A 24,062-nucleotide genomic window follows, 5' to 3' on the forward strand; every position below is an offset into this window, starting at 1 on the left:
TCGCCGAGTTTGCCCGTTCACTCGCTTCCACTTTATTAGTCTCGCGTCTCGCGCGGACCACCGCGAACCCCTGCGACCACGACGCTCTCCTCAACCACTCAACAACGCCGACCGACGACCGACAACCGACAACGACGCAGCCACAATTTGCGTACCTCAACCCGGACAACTGCTTCCTAGGCCGGGACGTGTGCGGGATGAGAAGTTACCTTCGTCTTTGCTGTGCCGCCTTGACTGTCTGACTTGTGGAAGAACTGGAAGCGACGATCGAGACCGAGACCGAGACCGCGACCACGACCACTGTATTACAAAAGAAATATTGTACACCGAATACACTGAATTATCCGCGGTCCCGGTCCGTATTAGCTGGATTACTGGATTATTATACCGTTTAATCATTCCGCGTGTAATTGTGCACGTAAATGTGATTCCCATCCGTTCGATTCTACTCACGTGCGTGTGCTGAGTTGTGATCGGGGGTCGCGAAAAGTGGATGCTGATAAATGGTCCTCAGTGTCATGTGCAGTGTTCCAGTGCATCAAATAACTATTCGGTTAGCACTTCGTGCCCCGCCAGATCCTCCGCAAAGTACAAGAAAGGTTGTCCTGGTAAAGAACCAGGCGTCCAGTGTCGCCCCGTGTTCCAGACCAGCGCGTTACGGCGTGCCGGATAATACTGCGTGTATAACGAAATTCTTTGCGTCGGAAATCTCTAGGGGGAGGGCGACGAGTTGAGTAAAAAAATGCTGGCACTCGCGATGCGTCGCGAACACACCGCAGGCCGTAGTAATTACAACGATCCGAACTCCACGGCACCAAACTTTGATCAGCTCCAGCACTCGTTCGCGGTTCAGTCCGAGGGTCTTGAAGCGGTGGTCCTCAACTCGCGGCTGCGCGACAACCACCAGGGTACCGGAGGCGAGTCCGAAAGCGCCGAGGCCGAAGGTGAAGGTGAACTGCAAGAGTTTGTTGACATTGCACAGGTCCAGCAGCTCCTGCAGCAGCAACACCATCATCACCACCATCAGCAGCAACAGCAGCAGCACCAGCAACAGCAACAGCAACAGGTCCCACCAGGCTCTACTTCCTGTGTCTGGGGTGCCGTTTACCCACCGCCACCACCGGCGATAACTTTTCCTCATTCCACGCACCACCATCCCCATCATCACCATCATCATCCCACGCCAGGTGAGCAAAGAAGGATTCGTTTTGTGCCCGGCAGACTTCCTTGGGAACACTTTTCTCTTGCACCCCATACTCTCTCGCTCTTCGAAAGGACCAGTCAGTTTTCCCACTTAACCGCACCTGATTTGCGCTATCGCGAGGTTATCCGTTAACTTGCTCATTCATCATTGCTCCGAGGAAGGTTCACTGCTTCCGGTACCTGTTGCATCCCGACGCGCGTGCGCGGAAGTACTTGATAAAAGTGTCAGGTTTATGTAGTAGCAATAGTAGTTCCGTGGAACAGGGTTCTAAAAAGTGACGAGTAACGCCAGACGAGGAGTACCTGAGGCACGTGTTAGCGTTGGTATTTTCGGGGAAAAATTATCAGATCAGTAGCAGAAGAAGTAAGATTTTTCAGCTCCGAAGCTTAACTATATAAACGTCACTTTTTGCATCTATAATGCGATCAAATTATAACTCGGCAGACTAATGCATCGTCACCACGGTTATTGGCCGATTGAAAACTGAACAACCGTTAATTTTGGCCATCGTTTAACATAGATTGATTTTCCCGCGGTTTTACCCCGTACCTATACTGTTCTTCATCGAAAGGACAGAGATCTCGCAGAATATTTCTCTGAGGTGGCGCAAGGCTGCATTTAAACCAGGGTGGTCACGTATTCTCCCGCCACCTAACTATACTCTAACCTACAGTGAATTCGACGTAGTCACATCATCGAACGACACTTATTGAACTGCCGCGGCAAAACAGCAATATTCTGTGCTGCAGTATAACCTGTCGGTTTTTCTACATGCAGATATTGGATACAATGGTCAAATCAATGCAATGTTGGCCAAATCAATTTCAGCTCAATGTATAACTAAAACGAGGCTTGCTAGCTATTACAGGTAGACAAATCATTTCCGAATAATCACACTGACCCCCGTATTTGTGCAGAATTTGTTGTGTGTGGAAATCGTGAATAAATACCCCGTGGCAACCTGCGATCTGCTGCAGCTTATTCAACAGATTAAACTGACTTATACCTATAACGTGGCTGATTGCAGGAGGTTACGAGCCAGATGCAGCTATAATTTGTTTTATAGCAGATCGGTGTAGTGCGGCTGTTGACCAAAAGTAGATTTTGCGTCAATTTACGTACGGTGCAACCCGATAAGAAAAAGTGACGGTGGTATACGAACGGTGTAACTCGGTGGTTCTCTGACGTAGTTACAGACAGCGTCACATGCGCGGTTATACGCGTGGCGCAGATAACATCTACCGACTACCGATTGAACTATAAAAAATTGCGCACCGGAATAATTGCTTAAACGACACAAGGCGGCGGTGTACCTATGTTCTACCGATCATCTTTATGAATTAGAGGCAAAATTTTCGATGCCGGCGGTTGTTGTAGGTAGGTACGTATGTTTTCTTTCCTTCCTCGTTACTCTTTCTCTCCGTCCAAGCTCATACAATCGCATATACCTGTAGTTGGCAATGATCGTGTTTTAAACAGAATCGCAAGACGTCGAACGCGCTTTCGCGGTTAACGCGGCGCGGTGACTCATCCTTGATATTGGCGTGTCACGCTGGTATTTAGGGATGTTGGTCTCAGGTGGTTGCGTGGCGGCTGAAAATAGTAGCTCGCCCGCGCAAACCTAACGCGACTTGGTACACGAATAGATCGCGCCCACCAGGGTATACCTATACTCATCGTGCAGGGTAAATTTAGATTTTGTTATGCTACGCAAGCTGGACTGGACTCTCGGGCGGCGTACGTGTTATACCTACGCGGTCTGCAACGGGCGGGCCGAGTCGAGTCGAGTCGAGTTTAGACGAAACGGTGTAGACCGAACGGAACGGGACGGGACGGGCTGGACCAAGTTGCGGGCGCGTGGCGGCTGTGCGTGACGCCGAGCGTCGACTAGAGACCCTAAATAGGGCATCAGGTGGTTGCCGATGTGTCTCCTTCAACACCGCCGTGCGCGGTACCGACGCTACGCGACGCAGACGCGTATCCTTCGCGTCACCTCGCCACCGACAACCACCACCGCGGCTCTGTATCCGTATGACGCCCGCCACTCATACATCAATATCATACCTAACCTGCGCCGATGCATATCCAAATAAATATGTAGGCACCGCACACCGAGCGCGGAGAGACGTGTGTAAATTATCCATCGTGTATATCGTGTATACGCGTTATGCAGCGTTCGTACCTATATGCACGCTCAGACGGGTATGAAGACACACGGCTAGGTAGGCGCGTAGAACGCCATCAAACGAGTTGAAGGGACGCGTGGACTCGCGCGCGCGCGCGCTTGCGTATGCGTGAGTTATAAGATAAGCCCCGCAAGCCCACGCAATATAGGAGCGAGCGCGCGCCGTGGCGCTACGTCACGCGGCGCGACGTCACTGGCGAACGGTCTGCGAGCGGCGGCTGGGGGGGTTGGGGCGGGGCGGGGCGGCGCGGGGAGGTAAGGGGAAGGGGAAGCGGGGCAAGGGGTGAAACGACGCGCGGACGGCGGCGACGGCGACGGCGACGGTTCAGGCGAGAGCGCCGGGCGGTGGGTGGCAAAGGAGGGTGCGGAGGAGGCATACCGCATATACGTACATACCGATAGACGCACGCACACACAGGCAGAGATGGAGAACGGGGATTGGCTGGCGGTCGCTCGACGCTTCCAAATATGGGACAGTCTCCGCGGTCCATTCATAAAACTACGGGGCGCGCCGCGCTCTCGGCTCAGTCCGTGCGCGACCCCCACGCATCGCGCGTCCCGTATAGCAAACCCAAGACGCCCGCGTACCTTGTGTATACGCGGTGTGCTCTTCCGTATACATTACATACGAACTTATATATATACGCGCGCAGTTATACACTCATACGTGTCGTTATATATATACATGTACATATATATACATAAGAACATACATACGTACGTATATTTTAATATATCGGCAGTATACACATATGGGTTGACGCGATAAACTTCCTGGATATCCTTTACAGACTGCACTTGTTTCAAGATAAAAAAACAAAACAAAAATACGTTTTTTTTTTTTATGTTTTTAAATTTATTTCTTGTTATCACCTTCGCCTGTTGGTATATTAAACTTGTTGCGGGTACACCTACGCGATATCTTCGGTGAAACGTTTCTTCTCGCGCAAGGACGAACTTGTTGTTCCGCACGCGGGATATCCAATCAACCTACCTGCTGGTATCGGGCCGCCCAAGGGGTTGGCCCACGTTCTTTGACGTGTTGTGGGACGGCCGAGTGTCAACGACAAGAAAATAAACGTTATGCGCCTCGTGGTTGAACCAGGGAGACTGTTTTGATACAGTTTCGAATTTTCCGAATCGCAAGGAACACCAGCTCCAACGGCGCCTCTGTAAACTGTTCTCACAATCTCACCCGTGCTGTCGTCTTTGCCTGTATCAATCGCACCCCCGCTACCCGCAACTGTGACGTTCGACGGTAAATGTCTTCTGCCTCGACGAGCCGATTGTTTATACTGGCGCTTACGTTTGACAAATGAGCACCGTCAAGAGACAAAAAAAAAAAATGATTAAATAAAAAAATAAATAAATAGAAAAGGAAACGAGAAAGAGAAGGAGAAAAGAGAGAGTGCACGCCAAGTATATGCCTACATAACCATTGTCAAACAGATACGCCGCGCGTAAAAGCAAAAACCAACGGGAAACTATTATTCGGCTGAATATGCTAAATGATAACCGTGTAACGACGCGCGCGCATCAACGGTTGGTGAAGCAACTCTGTACGAATATAAACTAGAATATATACATAGAATATACATATTTTGAAGAAAACGAAGGAACGGAATTACGATAATAATAATTTCGTTAAACGTTGATACGAACACAGGAGAGGATACCTGTCCGTCTGGCGAGGATACCGCGGAGCCGTTGCAGAGGATGACGATGGACGGGATGGAAGTGGTGGGCTCGCAACCCCACGCAGCGACCAGCCCGTTCCTGCTGGCCTCGCCGCCTCTCGGTCATCACCATCACCATCACCATCACCATCACGCAACCTTCAATCTGCAGGCGGTGCAGCTAAGCTTCGACGCCTGCCTCGCATACAATACCGTGTCCTCGGGTAGCACGACGTCGACCGCGGCCACGACGTCGACGGTCTCGTCGTGTAAGCCGGTGCCTTCGCTCTCCCTCGCCTCTTGCGTCTCGCTCCAGCCCCAGCAGCCGCATCATACCACCGGTGACAACCCTGCCGACTTGCACCACCATCACCACAGGAACAACCACCACCAGCACCATCAGACTCATCAGCACCACCATACCGAGGAGCGTCTTCGGCTCACCGACACCCCGTCATCACCGTGTGAAACTGCCTCCGGTAACGAGCTCACGGAGAGACGACAACACCTCCACGACGACGAGGAGTGCGTTGGCGTTTCCAGCTGCAGGGACGACCTCGGGGACACCGCGGAAAAGGACAAGCCCGGCGACCTCAACACACCCGTTACCACGAGCAGCGACCTTCCTTCGTTCTTCGGACCCTCGGCCCTCGTTGAACCTCCTCCCATTTCAGGTACACTTATCATATATGACAAAATTAACTGACACTGTCGATAGTTTGCTGTATAGGTTTGCTGTATATTACTTCGCAACTTCGTAACTGCAACCCCGCGATATTGTGCCCACGTTGCAGGTATACCTAGGTAGCTGTTGACACGTATAATCTGCATCATCCGGCACTGTCGTCCTTCACTTTCACCGCTCGCGTATGGTAGATACACATGTTCGGTTCACAGGCTTAAGATCAGTAAGCACCTGTGTCTAATTGTAGCTGGTGAACCACCTTGACAGATCAGCTCGCGCGCGGCAGCATCGACGACACCCGGAGAACAGTGCGGTTTGGTACGATTCGAATGCCACCGATCACCGACCTGCGGTCAGAGGTTGACCGTCAACCTGTGCTTCTCACGAAACAGTTAACTCGGTACCTGGTGGTCTTTCTCTGCCGGCGACAATTGAACGTCTGTGAACCGTGCTAGATCATGCGTCCGAAACACAGACGAATAAGGCCACTCTCAATATAATATTATATACTGGCTATGCTAGGAGTCATTGTGGACTGAACGCCGCGGGTTGCGGGCTCGATTGAATCGGTGGTCATCAACCGGCCGGTGTGGGGCATCGTGTGGGGGAGTTTTCATGCATCGACGAAACAACAAGGGGGATTTCGGACATGCATTAGAAGCAAGCCGGTCGGGCGATTGTCAGTCAATCGTCCGTATTGTACCTGGGCGCGTACGGCGCGTGGATACATGGTTAGGTGAACGACGACGCAGACGCCGCGCCGGTCTTGTGACGTATTGCATAGATAGCAGAAAAGGCTCAACATATCGAGGCCTGCTCTCAACGCTCGTTCGCGGATCAATACCGACGACCCCGACATTCAACACCGACTCGTTTCCCCGCCAGCCCTCGCTCGCGCCCTACCAACCACTTCCCCGAATCACCCTCCTCCTCCCTCGCCCCCTTCGCCGACCTTCCGTTGGTTCATTCATGCTTTCGCGCACCACGAGCACCCCTGCGTCATCCTCTCACCCTCGTCCTCGTTCCTTCTGCTGCGCGCCTTTTCAACTTTCCGATTAATAAAACTTAGTGTGTACGTACGTTTACGTCACTAGCCCTCCCTCTACAGCATACTCGGTTTCCTTGCGTTTACACCCAGCTATCTCCCGTCGCAGTACACGGAACACGTGCACCGTTTGCAAATAGTAGATTCTCATTTTATACATGTATACACGATGATGCCGCAGCTCGGAATTCCGATACTAGCCTCTAATATGATTCTCGAAATTCGCAGCTACAGGGAGCTCGCGTTAGAATCAGTTTTTTATACACGCGGAGAGGCCTAGCCTGATGTAGCAGCGCGCTCGCTGCCGACGGCTGGACGATCAACGAGTAGCACGACCGGTATTTTGAAATTTCCTTGAACATAAACGTGATTTAACAGACCGATCGTGCACGCACTCATTACGGTTGGGATAGGAAGGAAGCAGTGAAGGCAGGATGCAGTTGAGTGATAGTGAGAGGGACTCGTACAGGGGCGTCTGTATAAGCTATATTCTCGTGATAAATATATGTACCAGAGCTTATATCACGATGTTTCCTGCCGGAGCAACGATAGCGCGCTGTATACAGAGAATTCGCTATAACCACGAATACATATTATATTTTCCAGGAAGCTTGGCTGGCGAAGACCTCTCTTTGGAGGAGGCAGCTGTCGAGGACGACGAGACGACAGCCGGTAATCGAGACCACCACCAGCACCACCATCAGCACCAACATCAGCAGCACCACCACCACCACCACCACCAACAACATCAACAACAACAACAACAACAACAACAGCAGCAGCAGCAGCAACATCATCACCAGCAACCGGAAAATTCGACGGGTCTGAGATGCGACTCGGACGCGACGACGGGAGGAACGACGCCGCCTCGAGGAAGTGCGACAGGTCACCACGTGGCCCAGGAGGAGGCCGAGCGTTGCAACGCGGTACTTCAGAGCGGTGTCATCCTCTACTCATCCCCGCATTCCTCGACGCCGACGGGAGCACCTGCAACGAGTCACACCCCGGCGAACATATGCAACGTACCGACTCTGACGTACCGTGGGATTTTCACAGCTACCTGTACTCAAGCCTCACCCCTGAACCCAATTCAGTCACAACAGCAAACCGTGGCCCCCGAACTCTGGGGAAGCTTACCATCGCCGACCTTGAACCTGACCGGTCAACCCTTCCTCCACCCCTCCCTCCACGCATCTCCCTACGGGGCGGAGACTGTCGAGCTACTCCAGGTCGAATCGAAACCCCCGCCACCACCCGGCTATCACGACACCTCGACGCCGACACCCGCTGGCTGGCTGACGGCCCACGAGGAAACTTACGACTCGAGCCTACTTTCCCATCACCAACATCACCATCCGCAACACCATCATCAGCAACAGCATCACCAGGAACCGACGCTGAAGCAGGAACCGTCCACAACTCCAGGCGGCTACAGTACCGGAACGGTGCAGCAGCAGCAGCAACAGCAGCAGCAGCAGCAGCAGCAGCAACAACAACAACAACAACAACAACAGCAGCAAACTGGCGGAGGAAACGGAGCGACCGGAAGCGTACAACTCGCGGAGTACAACCCAAGCACGTCGAAGGGTCATGAGATACTGTCCCAGGTCTATCAGCAGAGCGCATTACCGCTCCGCCTGGTCCCCGTAAAACCGCGAAAGTATCCAAACCGGCCGAGCAAGACGCCGGTCCACGAACGTCCCTATGCCTGTCCGGTCGACGGTTGCGACCGAAGGTTCTCCCGGAGCGACGAGCTAACCCGACACATTCGCATCCACACGGGTCAAAAGCCGTTTCAGTGCCGCATATGCATGAGATCCTTTTCACGGAGCGACCACCTAACTACCCACGTACGCACCCACACCGGTGAGAAGCCGTTCTGCTGCGACCAGTGCGGACGAAAGTTCGCGCGGAGCGACGAGAAGAAACGCCACGCGAAGGTACACCTAAAGCAAAGGCTAAAGCGCGAAGCCTCGAGCTCCGCCGGCAGTGGTTCTAACGCCGGGAGCTCGAACGCCGGTAGTAACGCGTCGCGCAATCACCCCCAAGCTCACACATCATCCCCCTGCAATCAGTAGAAAGCGCGATACATGCGTTCATCCTCAATACCCATCCCAAAAACACTTTCATTTTTAAGTCTTGTCTTCCCTGTCGTTCTCTTCTCTTCCTTTTCTTCTTATTCCCTTAAATATCGCTGTACTCTCGCTCCACCTACATACTCACGCGACTGATTTGATTTTTATTCTTCATAGTTATCATTATTATTGTTATTATTATCATTCGCATTGTCATTGTCATTATTTTTATTTTTACTATTAATATTATTATTATTATTATCATTATTAGTATTTTATTATTAGTGTTATTATTGTTATTATTACTATTATTGTTATTATTATTACTGCTATCGTCATCATTGTCATCATCATCGTTACTCTTTCATCTTTTTTATAAAAATTACATTGTCATTGCCAATCACCGTGCCCTCCCCCTACGATTACGAGGTCTTGATACAGCAAAACCGTGTTGCCGGACACGCTAAACCCGGCCTCAGTGTTCTATCGAAATCGCTCGTCTCGTCTCCTCTCATCTCTATATGATTTTTCCCCGTTTTCCCGGTGGCTGTATACCGTCCGTCCGTTCCGAGCGTGACCCTATATGTATGTATCCATGTACAGGCGACCCGCCGCACCCATTCATCTCTTATGCCTCTCGAAACCTCACCACGTGCTGTAATTACTCTCAATCGATACATACATATCTATGTATCGATACGCACACACTGTAGGTATGAAATTATATGTGTATGATATATTTACGTAGATACATCTAATATATGGTGCGTCTGTATATTATGTGTATACATACGAATATACGTTGCATAATGAGCTCTGTAAAATGTTACCCGGCATATACGTTCTCAAAATTATATATTGTTGATTATAAGAATCAAATTAATATTATGTATATGTTGATCTATTTATTAACACACGACGTACTGCTAAGGTGAAACATTAATAATAATAATTTTTACTATAGTATATATATGTAACGCAACTCGCAAAATTGCATTAAAAATTGAGGGAAAATTGTTAAAAACAAACAAAAAAAAAAAAGAGATACCGTACTGTACCTATTACTATTATAATATTACCAAGATAATTTTTTACAAATGATATTATTCTATCGTTATATATTATATATTATGTAGCTATATAGTATATAAATGAATGTAATGGTGCTCTGGAGTGCAACGGACGCGAAAAAAAACCATCTATTTGTAATATTTTGTCGCCCAATCGCTATCGTCAAAATACGGACGCCTCCACGATAATTATTAACAAGAAAAAAATACAAGTTAACAATCATTCCTCAACGTCTTTCATTGCATCCACACTTGTAAATACAGCAGAATCTCGATTGTCTGGATAGGCGGAACCAGCGCGGGTGGTACAGTCAGTCCGAAAGCACATAAATTTTTTACTGATTAAGAAAATCTGTCAACATGTTCTCACGTTTAGACTAAACGGATATTTTCAAACTCGAATGGATACTTACAGCATATTTCGAAAATCACTCATACTCGATTGTTTGGTTTGGGAAAATTTCGTAATTTCCCAAACCAAACAACATTTCTAAGATCTTACACAAACCGATAAACCAGTTTTTACTCTTCTGGCACACTCTTTACTCACGTTTCATAATGAAGCACTGGAATTGTTTCAACCAATCGTATACGTATCATTCAGCACAATATCCTCAAATACCGATAAAAAAACATGCACGTATAATCCGACGCCCAGTTAATCAATGTCTTGCAGTTAATCGGGCTTCTACTCAATTCTACTCTATTTCGATATTCGTATCTTTCGAACGGTGCGTAAAAACATCATTCATATACCTATTTTCACGGCCTAATTACAGGTATATGCAGCGCCGGCCATTCCTTACTGTCAATGGGGAAAACACGAGTGCGAATGGGAACACCTGACTTTTACCTGAATTTCACATCAATCCCTCTATCTCAAACTGGACACAGCTTGCTGCCTGCTTGTTTATTTTATCTGACCCTTGATCGATAGAGACCCGTTTACGAGCACTCCAGGTAAAATGAGATGTTCTTACTGGTAGGTAGGATTCATGTGACCCCATGTGCAGTAACGAATGGTTGGCCCTGTAATTAAATATTATAACAACAATTTCGCATTTTGCCGAATTCTCAATTCCCAATAGCCACATTGGCTACCACCTCGGAACGAATAATACCTGCACATGATCGCACGCGCCTGAGAGGTAAGTAAATATAGGTATACATAAATGGTACATGCATGCAATGGATATAAATATATGCGTTACAGGTTAAAAGCGCTGTCGGATAAAGGTATACCCTTCTACGAGTAATAGAACGCGGACGAAACTGAGGTCGCAGCAGTTGAATCTGGAATGACTACGGTAGGGTCCGAAGCGCTGCAAGATGATGCGGGATGGGAATTGTGTGATAATACATGGACCACGTATAGCATGCATACACATAACCAACCACATGTAGGTAGGTGGGTGTAGGACTCTGTGCGTCCCACCTATAAGACAAGATGCAAGAAGTGGACGAGAAGGCTGTGAGAACACGTCTATAAATAGGCCCAGGACTGGGATGAGACCTCCTCCAGAGTTCGCGGTCCCTTCTCCTTCCATCCCTCCCACGCCCACTCGACGTCCCCCCCGTCCCTCGCCTCACCGACCGGCAGCTTCCTCCGCCACGACGCGAGGCGTGCGCCTCTCACTTGCGCTCGCCTGCTCTCGCCCAAAGGCTAAGACGACGTGTGCTGTACGGGCCATCGGACTCACGCCTATCTAACAATAAGTCCCTACAATATCTGTATACGCTGCGCATCCGTATAATGCACACCGCTTATGCATGCAGCGCAACACATGGCTCGTGCCGTTTCTGGCTATTAAACTCAGATATGATCAACCTTTGGCGAATTGCTGCAATTTAGTAATATATGAGTGTGATTTGCTCGGAGACCAGTTGTGTAGGGATCATCAGAGAGACGAAGACAGTGCCACGGGGAGCCGAAGGGCGACTTTGACCATACAATTAGAGAGAAGATTGTACTTTATAGATATAGGTATGTAGGCGAGTATGCGTATATGCGCCGGTAGTATCTCGGATCACGAGAGTCGAAACCCACAGCCACACCCCGGCAGCGCGGTTAAACCTGTTGCTTCGTCACAATCGTTGTGTTCTTACCCAGCTGGTCGGTAGTTAGTCGGGGGTTGTGGAAAGTGGCCGGCCGTCCGCAATCGCGTTCCTTTGCCGTTGCATTCGGCATTTTAAAGAATTACCGAATTAAAGAATGCAACCCGGGTTTGAACCGACTAGTTTGCACACATTGTGTTACTTATTGAAACTCTGTTCGTATTTGTCTTCCGTTCCGGGACGCGTTACGCTGTCAAGTCAATCGATACAGAATATAAAAAACCCATTCATAAACGATTCCAACGACGCATGGTTGATGATCTGAAGTAGAAAAAAAGGTCCTATTTCAGGGTTGGAAATCTAAGTCCTTGAAAATGGTACACTCGCTTGTAAACTCGTAAATTGAATTAGTATAATATATTGATGAAATTAAATTTAACTAGCGAGTATGTATTGTACATTATGTATACATGTATGTGAGTGATGGGATATGAAGTACAACGAATTTGCGACTCAACGCCGTACCCGTCCGACCTAGGGTCATGAGGGAGCGGGCAGGGGGTTGCGGGGTAGGAGATTCATTCAGAACTGGCACGTGTCCGTGGTGGTATATATATTCTGCTATGCACAAGTATACGCGGGTGTCTTTCCGTATACATGCCTAGCTTGTACATGTGGATGCGCCCCAACACCTGCACGGCACGCAAGTACCCGCGATAGCAAATCCACGACGGCGTTCCTGGGGGTATAGCGAGGGTGACGGTAAGGGGTTGCTTGCTGGAGGGGGTTGTTGCCAGGCGACGATGCCCAGGGCCGCGGGTTGCCCCTGGTGACTGTTGCGTCACTGCGGCGTCGCGTGACGTCACGCGGCGCCAATGCCCTTGACCGACGGAGGGAGCAACGACGCAGCCTGCTGCTAACAACCCCAAGCTGCCACGCTCCTACTCTACCCTACCCTACCCTACCCTGCCCTACCGTACCCTATCCTACCCTACCTCACCCCGTGACATTCTGGCCTACCCTTTGGGACTCTAAATTCTAGAATGATCCACCGGCTGTTCGCAGCAGTATAGTGCATTGAGTGAACCGAGGTCACGCAATGCGTGACGAATTTGCTCTTAAGTCTAAGGGATGCATATCAATTGTGGACGTTACGAGAATCGATGGAACGCAAATAGTAAATTGCTAAAAGCTGCGGGAGAAAAATGTAAGGAATAGATAGATATACACTGCATAGCTTCCATCTCTATACTACACGAGCAGTGTGTGGATTACCAACGATAAGTGGGGATAAACGGGCTCTCGGAGAGATACTACGTTATGTATAGCTCGGAAGCCCATATTTATCAGCTCTCATTTAAATTTAAATTTCACTTAAATTTCGAGTGACGGTGACCAATACCTTCCTACTGTCTGATTATTATATGGAGTTTAATGAGCTTCATCACCTTTGCCCGCACGGTGTATGAAAGACTGCTCTCAGGGGCTCTTGCGGTCTTCCTTGGTATAGTCGCGCTGCACACCGCAGTACATATACCTGCTACGGATTATGGCACCTGGGACTGGTTAGAGGACCAACACCCCCAGCTCTAAATATCCCAATAAAAATTTTTTCCGTGCGTTAAATACACTCCGGTAGGTATACAGAATGAATGTTCCGTCTATAAATTTATTTTTATTTTTCGGATATTTATTGATGCGAGAAACCTATACCCAAAATATATTTGTTCCTGAAATGGTACGGTTTTTTGTTGGACACAATTACATTGTTTATTTTACTATAGTAGCGAATACATAGGTGCTACGGAAAACAATTTAAAACAAAAATTGTTCGACTTGAAATTTTCCACGGAACTGGTTTTATGCCTTTTTTAACGTCAATAGTTACTGAAATATTTGCGATCGAAATTTATAATTCTAGTATCCTTTAGTGCTTCACTTTGTCTGTCACACTGCCATCGAATGCTTTACAATCATTGATATTGGTAACTATATTAAAGATTTGAGACAATTATTGTCAAAAATCCAAGGACAAGAATTGTTAGTTTGTCATTCTTTTCGTTGGGCCACCATAACGGTTTAAACGATTAAAGTATTTATAACAGAAAAGGAGACCATTTGCGGAGAATATAATTCTTAGATTCAGATTACGCGTGTCGAAGTACAAGAAAAACAACTATCGAAATGACACTATTTTGTATAGGTATGTATATGAACAATCACTGATATAAATTTAAAATTTATCTCGCACGTATTTACTCTTACTTCATTCAGCACGGTTGCAGAGATACTTTTTCTGAGGCCTGCTTGGGAAGTTCCGTTTTCAAAACCTGAGGAGCGTGCGTAAATTGTGCCCCGATTCCGAACAGTGCGGTAAAACGACGTCGGCTTATGGCCACAACTGAATTGCTCGATTTTACACACTAGGGCGTTCTTTCGCGTATGAGCACCTTTGAATAACCTAATTTTGCGCGCTTTGCAAATGAGCGCAAGTTCCCGAGCACAATTTTATGAGTTGACAGTCAACTTCACTTGACAGGTGTTGGAAAGAATAGCAATACAGGTTCTCTTATTGATTTCGTATTAGAATAGACGCTAGAAAGACTCAACTGATAATAATGCCATCATGCGGTCAACCCTATTAGTGTGGAACCCCATTCGGGCTTAGCACACAAGTGTGAGTACAGGCCGCTCGCGTATGTGTTAGCTAATTCGAATTCATATCTATATTCTGCACAAACGGAAGATAGATTTTTAGCTGCCCGAGGCGTCGGGACTCACCGCACAAATTTTTTATTCTTGCTTCCCGCGGAACAGCCCCCCCCCCCCCCCCCCCCCCCCCACGCCCCAGAAGGGTACTTTGGGCAGGCGCCACGCTCGCCTACCCCTAGGTACGGCGCTGCATTCGTAATCGTATTAGACTACTAAATAGCCTGAACACAATTTCGCCTGCACAAAGACGAAATACCAAAAACGAAGAAAGTTAATATGCACGAGCGTTGTGCGGGCAAACCGTTTGTGCGCGCAAAAATGGTCGAGTCAGTACGCGGACTAAGATCTTTGACAAAAGTGGTGAACCTCCCTAATAAGGCGGGGAACACCTTGGGTCATGCAATGCAGTTTCCGCGTGGGCAGATCCGGCGGTTCGTAGATGCGAGCGTTTTCTCGCTCCATCGGTCCTTCCTTAGCTGGTTCTGTCGATCGGCCCGTTGATCGTCCGTTTGGTTCATTCATGAAACGCAGTTCAGTGCGCGCATGCGCCGCGTCATTGAAGCTCCCACTCCGTTGTTTGAAAATGTACGTACATACATTAAAATACTTACTGTGCGTATAAGTGTGAGTTGTACATGCATACTGAACACAGGTACGACAGATGGTGTGAGTAAGCAACTGTGCGATTTTGGTATGTGTTGTATACGCAGAGTCTAGAAGTATTGCTTTTGATTATGATAGGTTTCCTCGAGTTTTTCACAGGGCAAATGGGCGGGACCAAGAGCTCAGGGTACTCGAGCGATACATACGACATCATACACCTCCAAATAAGTAGACGATTTTCGTTCAATCGATTCGTTCACCCGGCCGGAATCGATGTATAAGCATGTTAGAATTTTATGCTAAAATACACGCATAACAATAATCAATCGATTGCCTACGCATGCTTGTGAAGTCGTTGTCATTCACACTTGAATCGTTCTATACATCCTGCTTGAGAAATAATATATCTATAATATGATAAATGTTGACATTTAAATGAAAATTTGAACGGTATCGATTATTCTCGTTATTGTCTGACAATGTGATTGATAAAGAAGCTGGAGTGGATATGCAACCAACATAATATTCCCGTAATGAGTATAGGATATTAAGCTTGCTTTCGGGACATACATGAAATATTTACGTATCGAAATTATTCAATTGAGGCGGTGAGCCTGCCATAATTGCGGCAACGCATTGAAAAATGCCAATGGGCGCGGAATATATTCACTATTATTTCATCTATTGATTATTAATCCCCCCAAACAACTCTGATGGCAAAGATTAGTAGGTTCCTACTGTTAAAGCACAGTCATGGTCCACTTATCAGACGGTTATGGGGTTAATCTAAATAATTATAAGTATGTTGAACGGCGGAAAATTGTATTATGATTTGTCTTTAACGGGTGTCATCAATTGTGGTTGACGGTGTATAGGTAGCGTACTTTTTACTCAGATCTCCAAATTAATTGAATTTTTTTATTTGTGGGTATTTGAGTCATCTCGATGCAGTTTGTAATCCCTCTTTCGGCATATTAATTTTCCATTTAATCTAATTCGAAATTTATATGTTCAAAAATACAAACCTGATCGATTCACTCTGCCGTACGCTTCACAATACGCAACCTGTTGACACATGATTAGTTCACGGTTTACAAGCACTGTTTAGGATGGCGCCATCAACTGGTATCGAGTAGAGAACCTAGGTAACGGGCTAGCGGAGTCCGGTCACCCTCCAAATTGGGGGAGTAAGAGACATATTCATATCGTATCGGTGATACGGACCTTAGACCACACATATACACATAAGGGAAGCATCACAATGAAGAAACTGGAAGAAACGTCTCGAGTAGACAAGTGAGAGGGATATAGTAAAACTACATGCCTCTCTTTCTACGGCAGAAGCGTACCTATTGTGATCAAATGCCCCAGGCACTAATCGTAAGTTGACATAATCCGAATAATGTATGGGGATTATGGAGGTATTGAATCTGCTTTTTCCCTGAACTTTCGAGGCTTTATGGTTCATTAATGAGTAAACGACCGCATCAAACAAAATCATTGATACAGAGGCAGTATCAGTTATTACGTGTATCGATTATTCAGGGACTGGCAATATGATGATTTCAATTAAAAAAAAAAAATTAAAATTCACACAACGATCAATGCCTAGCAAAATCTTCTATAAGATAAGGCGTATATACATACATACAAGCGATTAGTGAAGAATACAAGACACAGCGAAGCCCAGGCACCAACGCCCTATGCTACGAGCGTGATTGCGCGGAGTGCTGGCGAGACTTGACCAATCACAGCCTGCTAGACAAAGGAGGGACGTGATCTACTACTTCCTTCTCTAAAGTATGCCATGCTTCCTTCATGACTGTATTCCTCCGAGGGTACAAATCGGGTTGAGAGTCGGGTTTACTCGACTGTTTTCCCGGACCGTAGTGTAGAGCTAAGTTCAATCCCGTTCGTAGCGCCGAAGTAAGCCAACTCCACTCTTATCGTTTACACCGATTGCTTTTTTGACTCCGAGTAGAAATTTTTTAAAGTAGAGTCGGGTGAAAAGTTGGTATTTCCACCGCGACAGCGCTCACCGCCAACCCTACTCTGATCCGAGTGCTACACTCGCTGGAACGTAGTTTATGTGTATCCATCACTGATATATACTCATAGATACTGCACTGGATAGAGGATTGCCTATACTTTGCGCGCTAGCGACCATAGACATATAAGTCACGGACTATGGACGGAGCCCAAACTAGCATTTGTTGGTGCGAAGAGTTCAGTGATGCGAGGTAGTAGCCTCGCGGGGAGTAGATGAGATATTAGATCGGCCATATTGGTAGGAAGTGTTTGCGCGCCATATATAAATTACAAACTATGCGTGTTCAGTCTTGAACGACAATTCAGTTCACACGTAGACGTCATGTTTTCCCAGATATTATTAAAGAAGTATTACAACGTGTATTAAAATATTTATTCAACTACTGGTAAGTATAGAAGTGTATTTCTTATATAAGTATCCTCTCATATTTCTGACTATTATTTGAGTAGCAGGTTATGTATGTACTTCAAATTAAGAGTGACTTACCAATTACAAACGTTGCAATATTTTATTGATAAGTTTTACGATGGGTTATATTGGTTTGTTGTATGTGGCGCATAAACACTTTCTGCCAAGATGGCTGTCGTGGTTAATTTCCCTTCCGTCTTTCACCGCGCGCTGCGCAAGCCCATGTCCATCTAGCTGCGGCCGAAATTTTGGTAAATAATAATTCTAATTCTTGTCAACAGCAGCGCTGGCGCAGATAATGTTCGGATTTATAATTCGAAGTGGGGTAGGCACCGTGTTCTTTCATACCTATATGTCGATGTTTCATACACATATATATCGAGAAAAACCACGGACTTAAGAAAAACGTCGTGGACGCCACGTAGTGGCGAAAAGAAGGGTTACTATTTATTTGAGTTTCAGCATCACGTGTAGCGCAGAGTTGAGCCTCCTTCTCTCTACCCTACATAGTAAAATCAGCCAATCGCTTGCACGGTTCAAGAGAAATGTTCTAGATTCGTTTCCATGATTAGTAAGTCGCTTTTATGGTTCGCAGCAAATCAATGAGTTGTAAATATCGCTTACATGAACTTGGCTTGTACCATGTTTTTACCGACGGACTCAGGGACAGAGCGTAACGTGAGTTTATTGGAGGGAGGGGGGTATAAATTTTTTGGGGATGGATCTGTGAGTGTAAGGTTTTTTCAGATTTTAAAGGAAATTTTTATCTTGTTCCGCCGATCCGGTAGTCAAGCTTGTGGCCTCTATTCATCCACACAAACGCAAATAATTCAGTGGGTCGATTTCATAATACGTCGGTCATTATTTACCGAATATCCTATTACAGTTTTGAATAATCATAATCAGCAGTCTGGTACTCGATTAATTTGCGTTTGAATCGAGGATTTTTAAAACTCTCAGTCACAGTCACACAAATCTGGCACAGATTATCGTACTTATAGGCACTTGTCTGAGCATAAGAATATAGCCTAACGGAAAAAGAACAAGAAGCTGATTATCATACCATTAATCCTGAGGATGAAAGGGAAACTCTTTAGCGGGCAGATTAATACATGGAGATGTCGTCCTGGATGATTCGGATTTAGAACCAATATCCGTTAATCTTTCCACTGAAATTATGTTGGGGAAAAAAAGCGTCATTATCCAACGAATATGAATCTCCAATGATAATACCTGTTTTGACTTTGGCTCGTATTGATGGTCCTTGGTAGGCTTGATAATACCTAGTACATATACTTAGTGCTCCATTATTCAAAATTGACTGGGTATTGTTCAGCATTGTAAAGTTAGAATGGAAATACGTTTTGAACAGCTGATAATGAAATATAATATAGTATTTAAAAATAATTGGTATTTACATGTCATCCTTATGCCGACATTGTAAGAAGTGTAGTTTGCATGAAACAATTGTTATCTGGTTATCGGTACTGTTGCACGTTGCAGCCAAGACAGGGCTTGCTGGTTTGCTTCTCCTTGCAATAGAGGGCCCACTTTTTTCAGACACTTAGCGTGATAACAATTTAAATAGGCAATCTATAAGAATAATAATTGCAGAAGTAATTTCTGGCCCCCCCTGTCCCTCCCCTTCTTTAAAGGGCAGCGGAGGTTTGTGAACATTAAAAAAACCAATAAGAACACTGGAAGATAATGACACTGAAGCTAGGTGACGATACATATTTGCATCACAAAACTACTTAAATCAGTAGACAAATGTCAGAATTGTTAAACGTGGTTCAAGAACCTTTTGTGATGATCAGCGACTAACTTCAGTATCATTGGAAAATATGGGCTAAATACATACCTCTTGATCAGTGAGAAGAGATTTATCTAGTAAATTGCTCTGTATAGGGACCATGGTGACACACTCAAAGGTGAGAAAGCCCCGAGATTTAAAATTGTGTGGGGTAGCTGTTTCCACAATGACCTCTACATCCTCCAGGCGAATGCCAAACTTTTCATCCTCATAGTATCCTGGTTCTAAATGATGTAAGTGGCTTACATTACTTGAATTTCTTGATAAATTGATTCTAAATTTCTTACCGTTGGAGAGAAACATGCCGATCTGTAAACCAGGGTCATCGGGATGCAGACGCCATGAAATACCCATTGGTCCCTCGTGAACGTTCAAATATGCTCCAACTCCGTGTGCAGTACCATGCAAATAGTCTAGCCTGTTTTCATAACCATATATTAAATCTTGTCAATCTAATAGAATCAAAAATTCAATACGGATCATTTCTTTGCAATTTTTTTAAATTTTTTGCTTAACTGGGAGGTAAGCTACCTTACCCAACTTCCCACAGAGATTTGCGTGCCAAAATATCCAGATAGTTGCCCTTGATCATTGTAGGAAAAATAGCATTTGCCAGGGCACACTGTCCCTTGAAAACGCGTGTAAAACATTCTCGCTCAAAAGCAGTAGGTGATCCAAAATGCACAGTTCGTGTAATATCGGTAGTCCCATCAAGGTATTGGCCACCGGAATCACAGAGATAAAACTCTCGGTCATTGATAGGAGTGTCTGTTTCAGGACTAGGTGCGTAATGGATAATAGCACCGTGTGCTCCAACCGCCGAAATTGTGCAAAAGCTTGGTCCAATGAAATCTTCTTGTTCCCTATTTTGGTGAAATTTTTAGTGAATACAATTAGTATGGTTTAAAATATGTGGACAATAATAGTTTATCGTGTGACAAAAACAGAAAATAGGCAATATCCAAACTAGCATAGCTCGCAGCATGAGCCAAAGGCAAGTGTTTTAATCACACAAGGCAGATAATCGCAATCCGCACGTGTGACAATACGATATTTTCTGCAATATTTGCACGGAAAATTTTATTGAAAATGCACCGAGGGGTGCACAGCGTGTAAAATTGAGTTATTTGAAAGTGCGCATGTATCAATATTGTTTTCCGGTACTTTACATACTATCTACAGGCTTCAAAAATCAAACTTTCCAAGCACGTGTTGCATAATATATGTTGTAATTTTGGCAATGGCAACAATCCGGATATGAATGATACTTCACAAGATCATGCAGCAATAAATTTTATTAAGGGTGTACCAATACTTACGCTCTGAATTTTTCTAGTTGAGCAGCACCAGAAAGTTCAGTAACCAGTGATTCCTCGCTCTTTGACTTGACCTTTTCTTCCAGCCAGGCCAAGTATTTTACAACAGCAACACCGTCTTTCAGATGAGCTTTCTTCATTCCTTTAATTTCTACAGTGTTCTTAATGGCTTTCATTACACAAATAGGCGTGATATTGGTATGCAGTTTATTATTAATCTCTCCTGAACCACAACTAACGTGCAGCGCATAGCTGGAGCTGTTACTGATCCAAGTCTTTCCGTCACTAGCAGTACTCCTTTCTTTCAAATACATGCCAATAGTGTCATATGGATGATATTGTGGGTCCACACCCTCATCTTTAAGCTGTTGCTTTGCTTCCTGTGTAACCTTCGATTGATCAATGAAAATATGGACTTTGTCCAGCGTAATAACTACATAAGCAAAAAATACAGGATTGTAGTGAATGTCGCTTCCCCTCCAATTAAGAAGATAAGCGACTTCATCAAGAGCCGTTACAACCAGTGTAGTAACACTTTCGTCTCTCATAGCTTGGCGGCATAGCTCTACTTTTTCACCTGCTGTTTTTCCCGTATATTTCAAGGGCTGACCCACTACTTTGTTGGCTGGCATGCCTGGTTTGTCTGATCCCCAAACCAAATCTACAAAATTCTTTTCCAGTGGTAGGAAACTATGTCCAGCTGCAACGAGGCTGGCATTTATGGCTGACCACGCCATATTGCTTATCAAATTGGGATCAACAGCGACATTGGATTGTGAGGATAAATTTGAAGCAAGCCAAGAGGCCTGTGTAGGAGTGCCAACGACTCCCTCCTTCATCAGCGTCCATGCTTCAGGTGGATCCAGTTCTTTTGTAGCCTGTGCAAAATATCGCCCATCTGTCCACAGCAGAGCTTGATCTTGAGTTATAATTGCCGTTCCAGCTGAACCACTGAAACCAGAGATGAATGATCTGCGCTGATCTTTTGGTGCCAGGTACTCGGACTGATGAGAATCTTCCGATCCAACTATATAGGCGTCAATCCCTTTCTTGTTCGTACCTACAGTTGCTGTCCTCAGCAAGTCTCTCAACTTGGCCAGCTTGATTGCTCCTTTTCCGGCTACCATTTTTCCGTCTCTGTAAATTGTATTTACCTCGTTAATAATGATTGTTAGTCTTGCAGTGTTTAGTGTAACGTAAATCACAAAAAATTAGAAGACAGGTGAATGGTGAGAAAAAGTAAATTGAAATCGAGCTTGAATACTTTTCGTGATGTTCGTTTTCGTACCCGGTCATTTTTGAGGTTAGATAATCCACTATTCAGAACGCTAACGTTTATCAGTTTCAGGTTGCAGCACCTGCGGGCCGAGTCCACACGCCGATCAGGTTTTAACACGATACCTTATCAATCGTAATGTAACGTTAATCCTATTTATCATCCAAACATTACCGTTGACCGTTGTTGCAATCGCGCTGTCTGTTGTCACGCAGAGGATATTAACGTTGATGCCTGACTGACAATGGCTGACAAGCTATTTTGCCGTCAAGGTTGGCTGCGGTGTTGACTTGTAAGCTTACATGGGCTTACAAAGTCTATTGTGACTTCACACGTACAATGCTGTATGGGACATGGCCTATGAGGCTTATACATAATAGTTTGAAAGAAAATAAAATAAACAATGCTGTCTTTACGTGTAACGTCACCGACGGCTGCGCAACTCACATTGATTCCATAAAAATCCAATCACGAGTGCTGTGCTTAAATTCCAATTAAGGAATCATCTGCAATTGTTTTACTATCATGCAGTAGTACAGTATGAATGTTTACTGCAAACGCTCTGCAAAATTCGACTATAAAATTTTTTATTTCTTTTTATTCGAATTCTAAGGAATACAAATTAAAGATGAAATTTATAATCTAGAAATTCTAATTGGCTTTATATTAATAAAAGTATGCATAATAACGAAATGGTTATTTACAAAAAATTTATTCGACTGTAGCTGTGTCATGTCACTTAAGACGATCTTAGCAGATTGACGCATCATCGATAAACACGTTTTGTATAGGAGAAACAATCGCAGAGTAAATGAGCCCTGCGGATTAGTTTAATCGGCGTTTCGAAGAAAGATTTATTAGGTATAATTTGCAGATTACGAAAAATTGCAGATGGATAGATTATCAGATATTACACAATTCAAGCAAGTTGGAAATGTTATAATTTGTCGCCGTCAGACTGTTTGAAGTTTCTATGTATGTACAATACAACATCGTCCGACTAAACTGCTTTCGGTTTTCTTACAAACTTCTCGTGATAAAATCTTTGGTCTGCGATAAGCTAAATGGTGAAAATTATACAAAAAAAAGTTTACTTGAAAAAGAAAAGAAAATTTTAAAACCTACTCGACGAGGTAAATTGGCGCTCATCATCTTGTAGTAAAACTCGATAAAAGTGTAGAAATTAATCTTAGCACAAATATTAATTCATATTCCCTCGAAGTTAACTCACAATAAGTTCCTGTACAATATACGTATCTATACGTAAAAAATCTATATATAAGCACGAAACGCGGCGGCCAAAGTACGACGTACTAGCCGTTATCGTATTATTATAGCAAGATTTGATCTTACCAGACAAATCCAATACGTATGCTATGCTCACGATTACAGTTTTACAAAACATAAATCGAAATTCAGTCGAGCCGCATGGTTTGACAAAACATACCTAGACGCGCTCGACGCAAAGAAAATAGTTCTAGCTTCTAATTAACGCGATGTTCACTCTTAATCCTTTGATCGAAACATCATGGTATGATTGTGATACAATTCACAACTCATTGCTAAAATATACCCAGACATATCATCATACTATTACGATTGCTAAATGGCTGAAGGTACATTTCTATTTATTATTTTTTTTCATGTTCTTCAAATTTCATATCACACGTGTTATATTATGCCCATGATTTTTAGAATATTCGGAGTGGCACATAACATTATACCTATTGGCACCTGGCAAAAAGCGAGAAGTAATCCCCGGAGAACGTCTCCGCATGGTCCTATGACTATAGTTTTATTACGCCGAAAAGAGTTCCTATGCCTCAAAGACGTCACAAAAATGTGTCGTATTTTTGGGGAATCATAAAACCGGACATTTTTCTCGTTTT

At 45.1% G+C, this 24,062-nt stretch overlaps 2 protein-coding genes and 1 long non-coding RNA gene across 7 annotated transcripts; 1 reads left to right on the plus strand and 2 right to left on the minus strand.

Moving 5' to 3' along the window:
• Positions 1–23,761, plus strand: LOC124412811 (dendritic arbor reduction protein 1-like). Its single transcript, XM_046892954.1, has 4 exons — positions 1–1,187; positions 5,056–5,739; positions 7,402–8,931; positions 23,751–23,761. Exons 1-3 carry the CDS (start codon positions 743–745, stop codon positions 8,871–8,873), a joined length of 2,601 nt encoding a protein of 866 aa, XP_046748910.1. The 5' UTR covers positions 1–742; the 3' UTR covers positions 8,874–8,931; positions 23,751–23,761.
• LOC124412816 lies at positions 9,137–24,062 on the minus strand. Its single transcript, XR_006929818.1, has 3 exons — positions 24,049–24,062; positions 12,971–12,986; positions 9,137–9,387 (listed from the first exon to the last, which is right to left on the minus strand). It is a non-coding gene; the product is annotated as an uncharacterized LOC124412816 (long non-coding RNA).
• LOC124412812 (xaa-Pro aminopeptidase ApepP) lies at positions 18,743–22,496 on the minus strand. Of its 5 annotated transcripts, none has more exons than XR_006929816.1 (7): positions 22,186–22,477; positions 20,901–22,034; positions 20,118–20,444; positions 19,869–19,999; positions 19,630–19,805; positions 19,187–19,361; positions 18,743–18,796 (listed from the first exon to the last, which is right to left on the minus strand). XR_006929816.1 is itself a non-coding variant. In XM_046892956.1 (6 exons), exons 2-6 carry the CDS (start codon positions 22,022–22,024, stop codon positions 19,239–19,241), a joined length of 1,881 nt encoding a protein of 626 aa, XP_046748912.1. In that variant the 5' UTR covers positions 22,025–22,034; positions 22,348–22,496; the 3' UTR covers positions 19,130–19,238. The 5 variants fall into 5 exon arrangements, 3 of the variants coding, with proteins under 3 accessions (XP_046748912.1, XP_046748911.1, XP_046748913.1); XR_006929817.1 differs by lacking the exon at positions 18,743–18,796 and adding an exon at positions 18,879–19,051; XM_046892956.1 differs by lacking the exon at positions 18,743–18,796 and having other exon boundaries at positions 19,130–19,361; positions 22,348–22,496.

This window comes from Diprion similis, chromosome 12 (assembly GCF_021155765.1).
Source record: "Diprion similis isolate iyDipSimi1 chromosome 12, iyDipSimi1.1, whole genome shotgun sequence".
Classification (NCBI taxonomy): domain Eukaryota; kingdom Metazoa; phylum Arthropoda; class Insecta; order Hymenoptera; family Diprionidae; genus Diprion; species Diprion similis.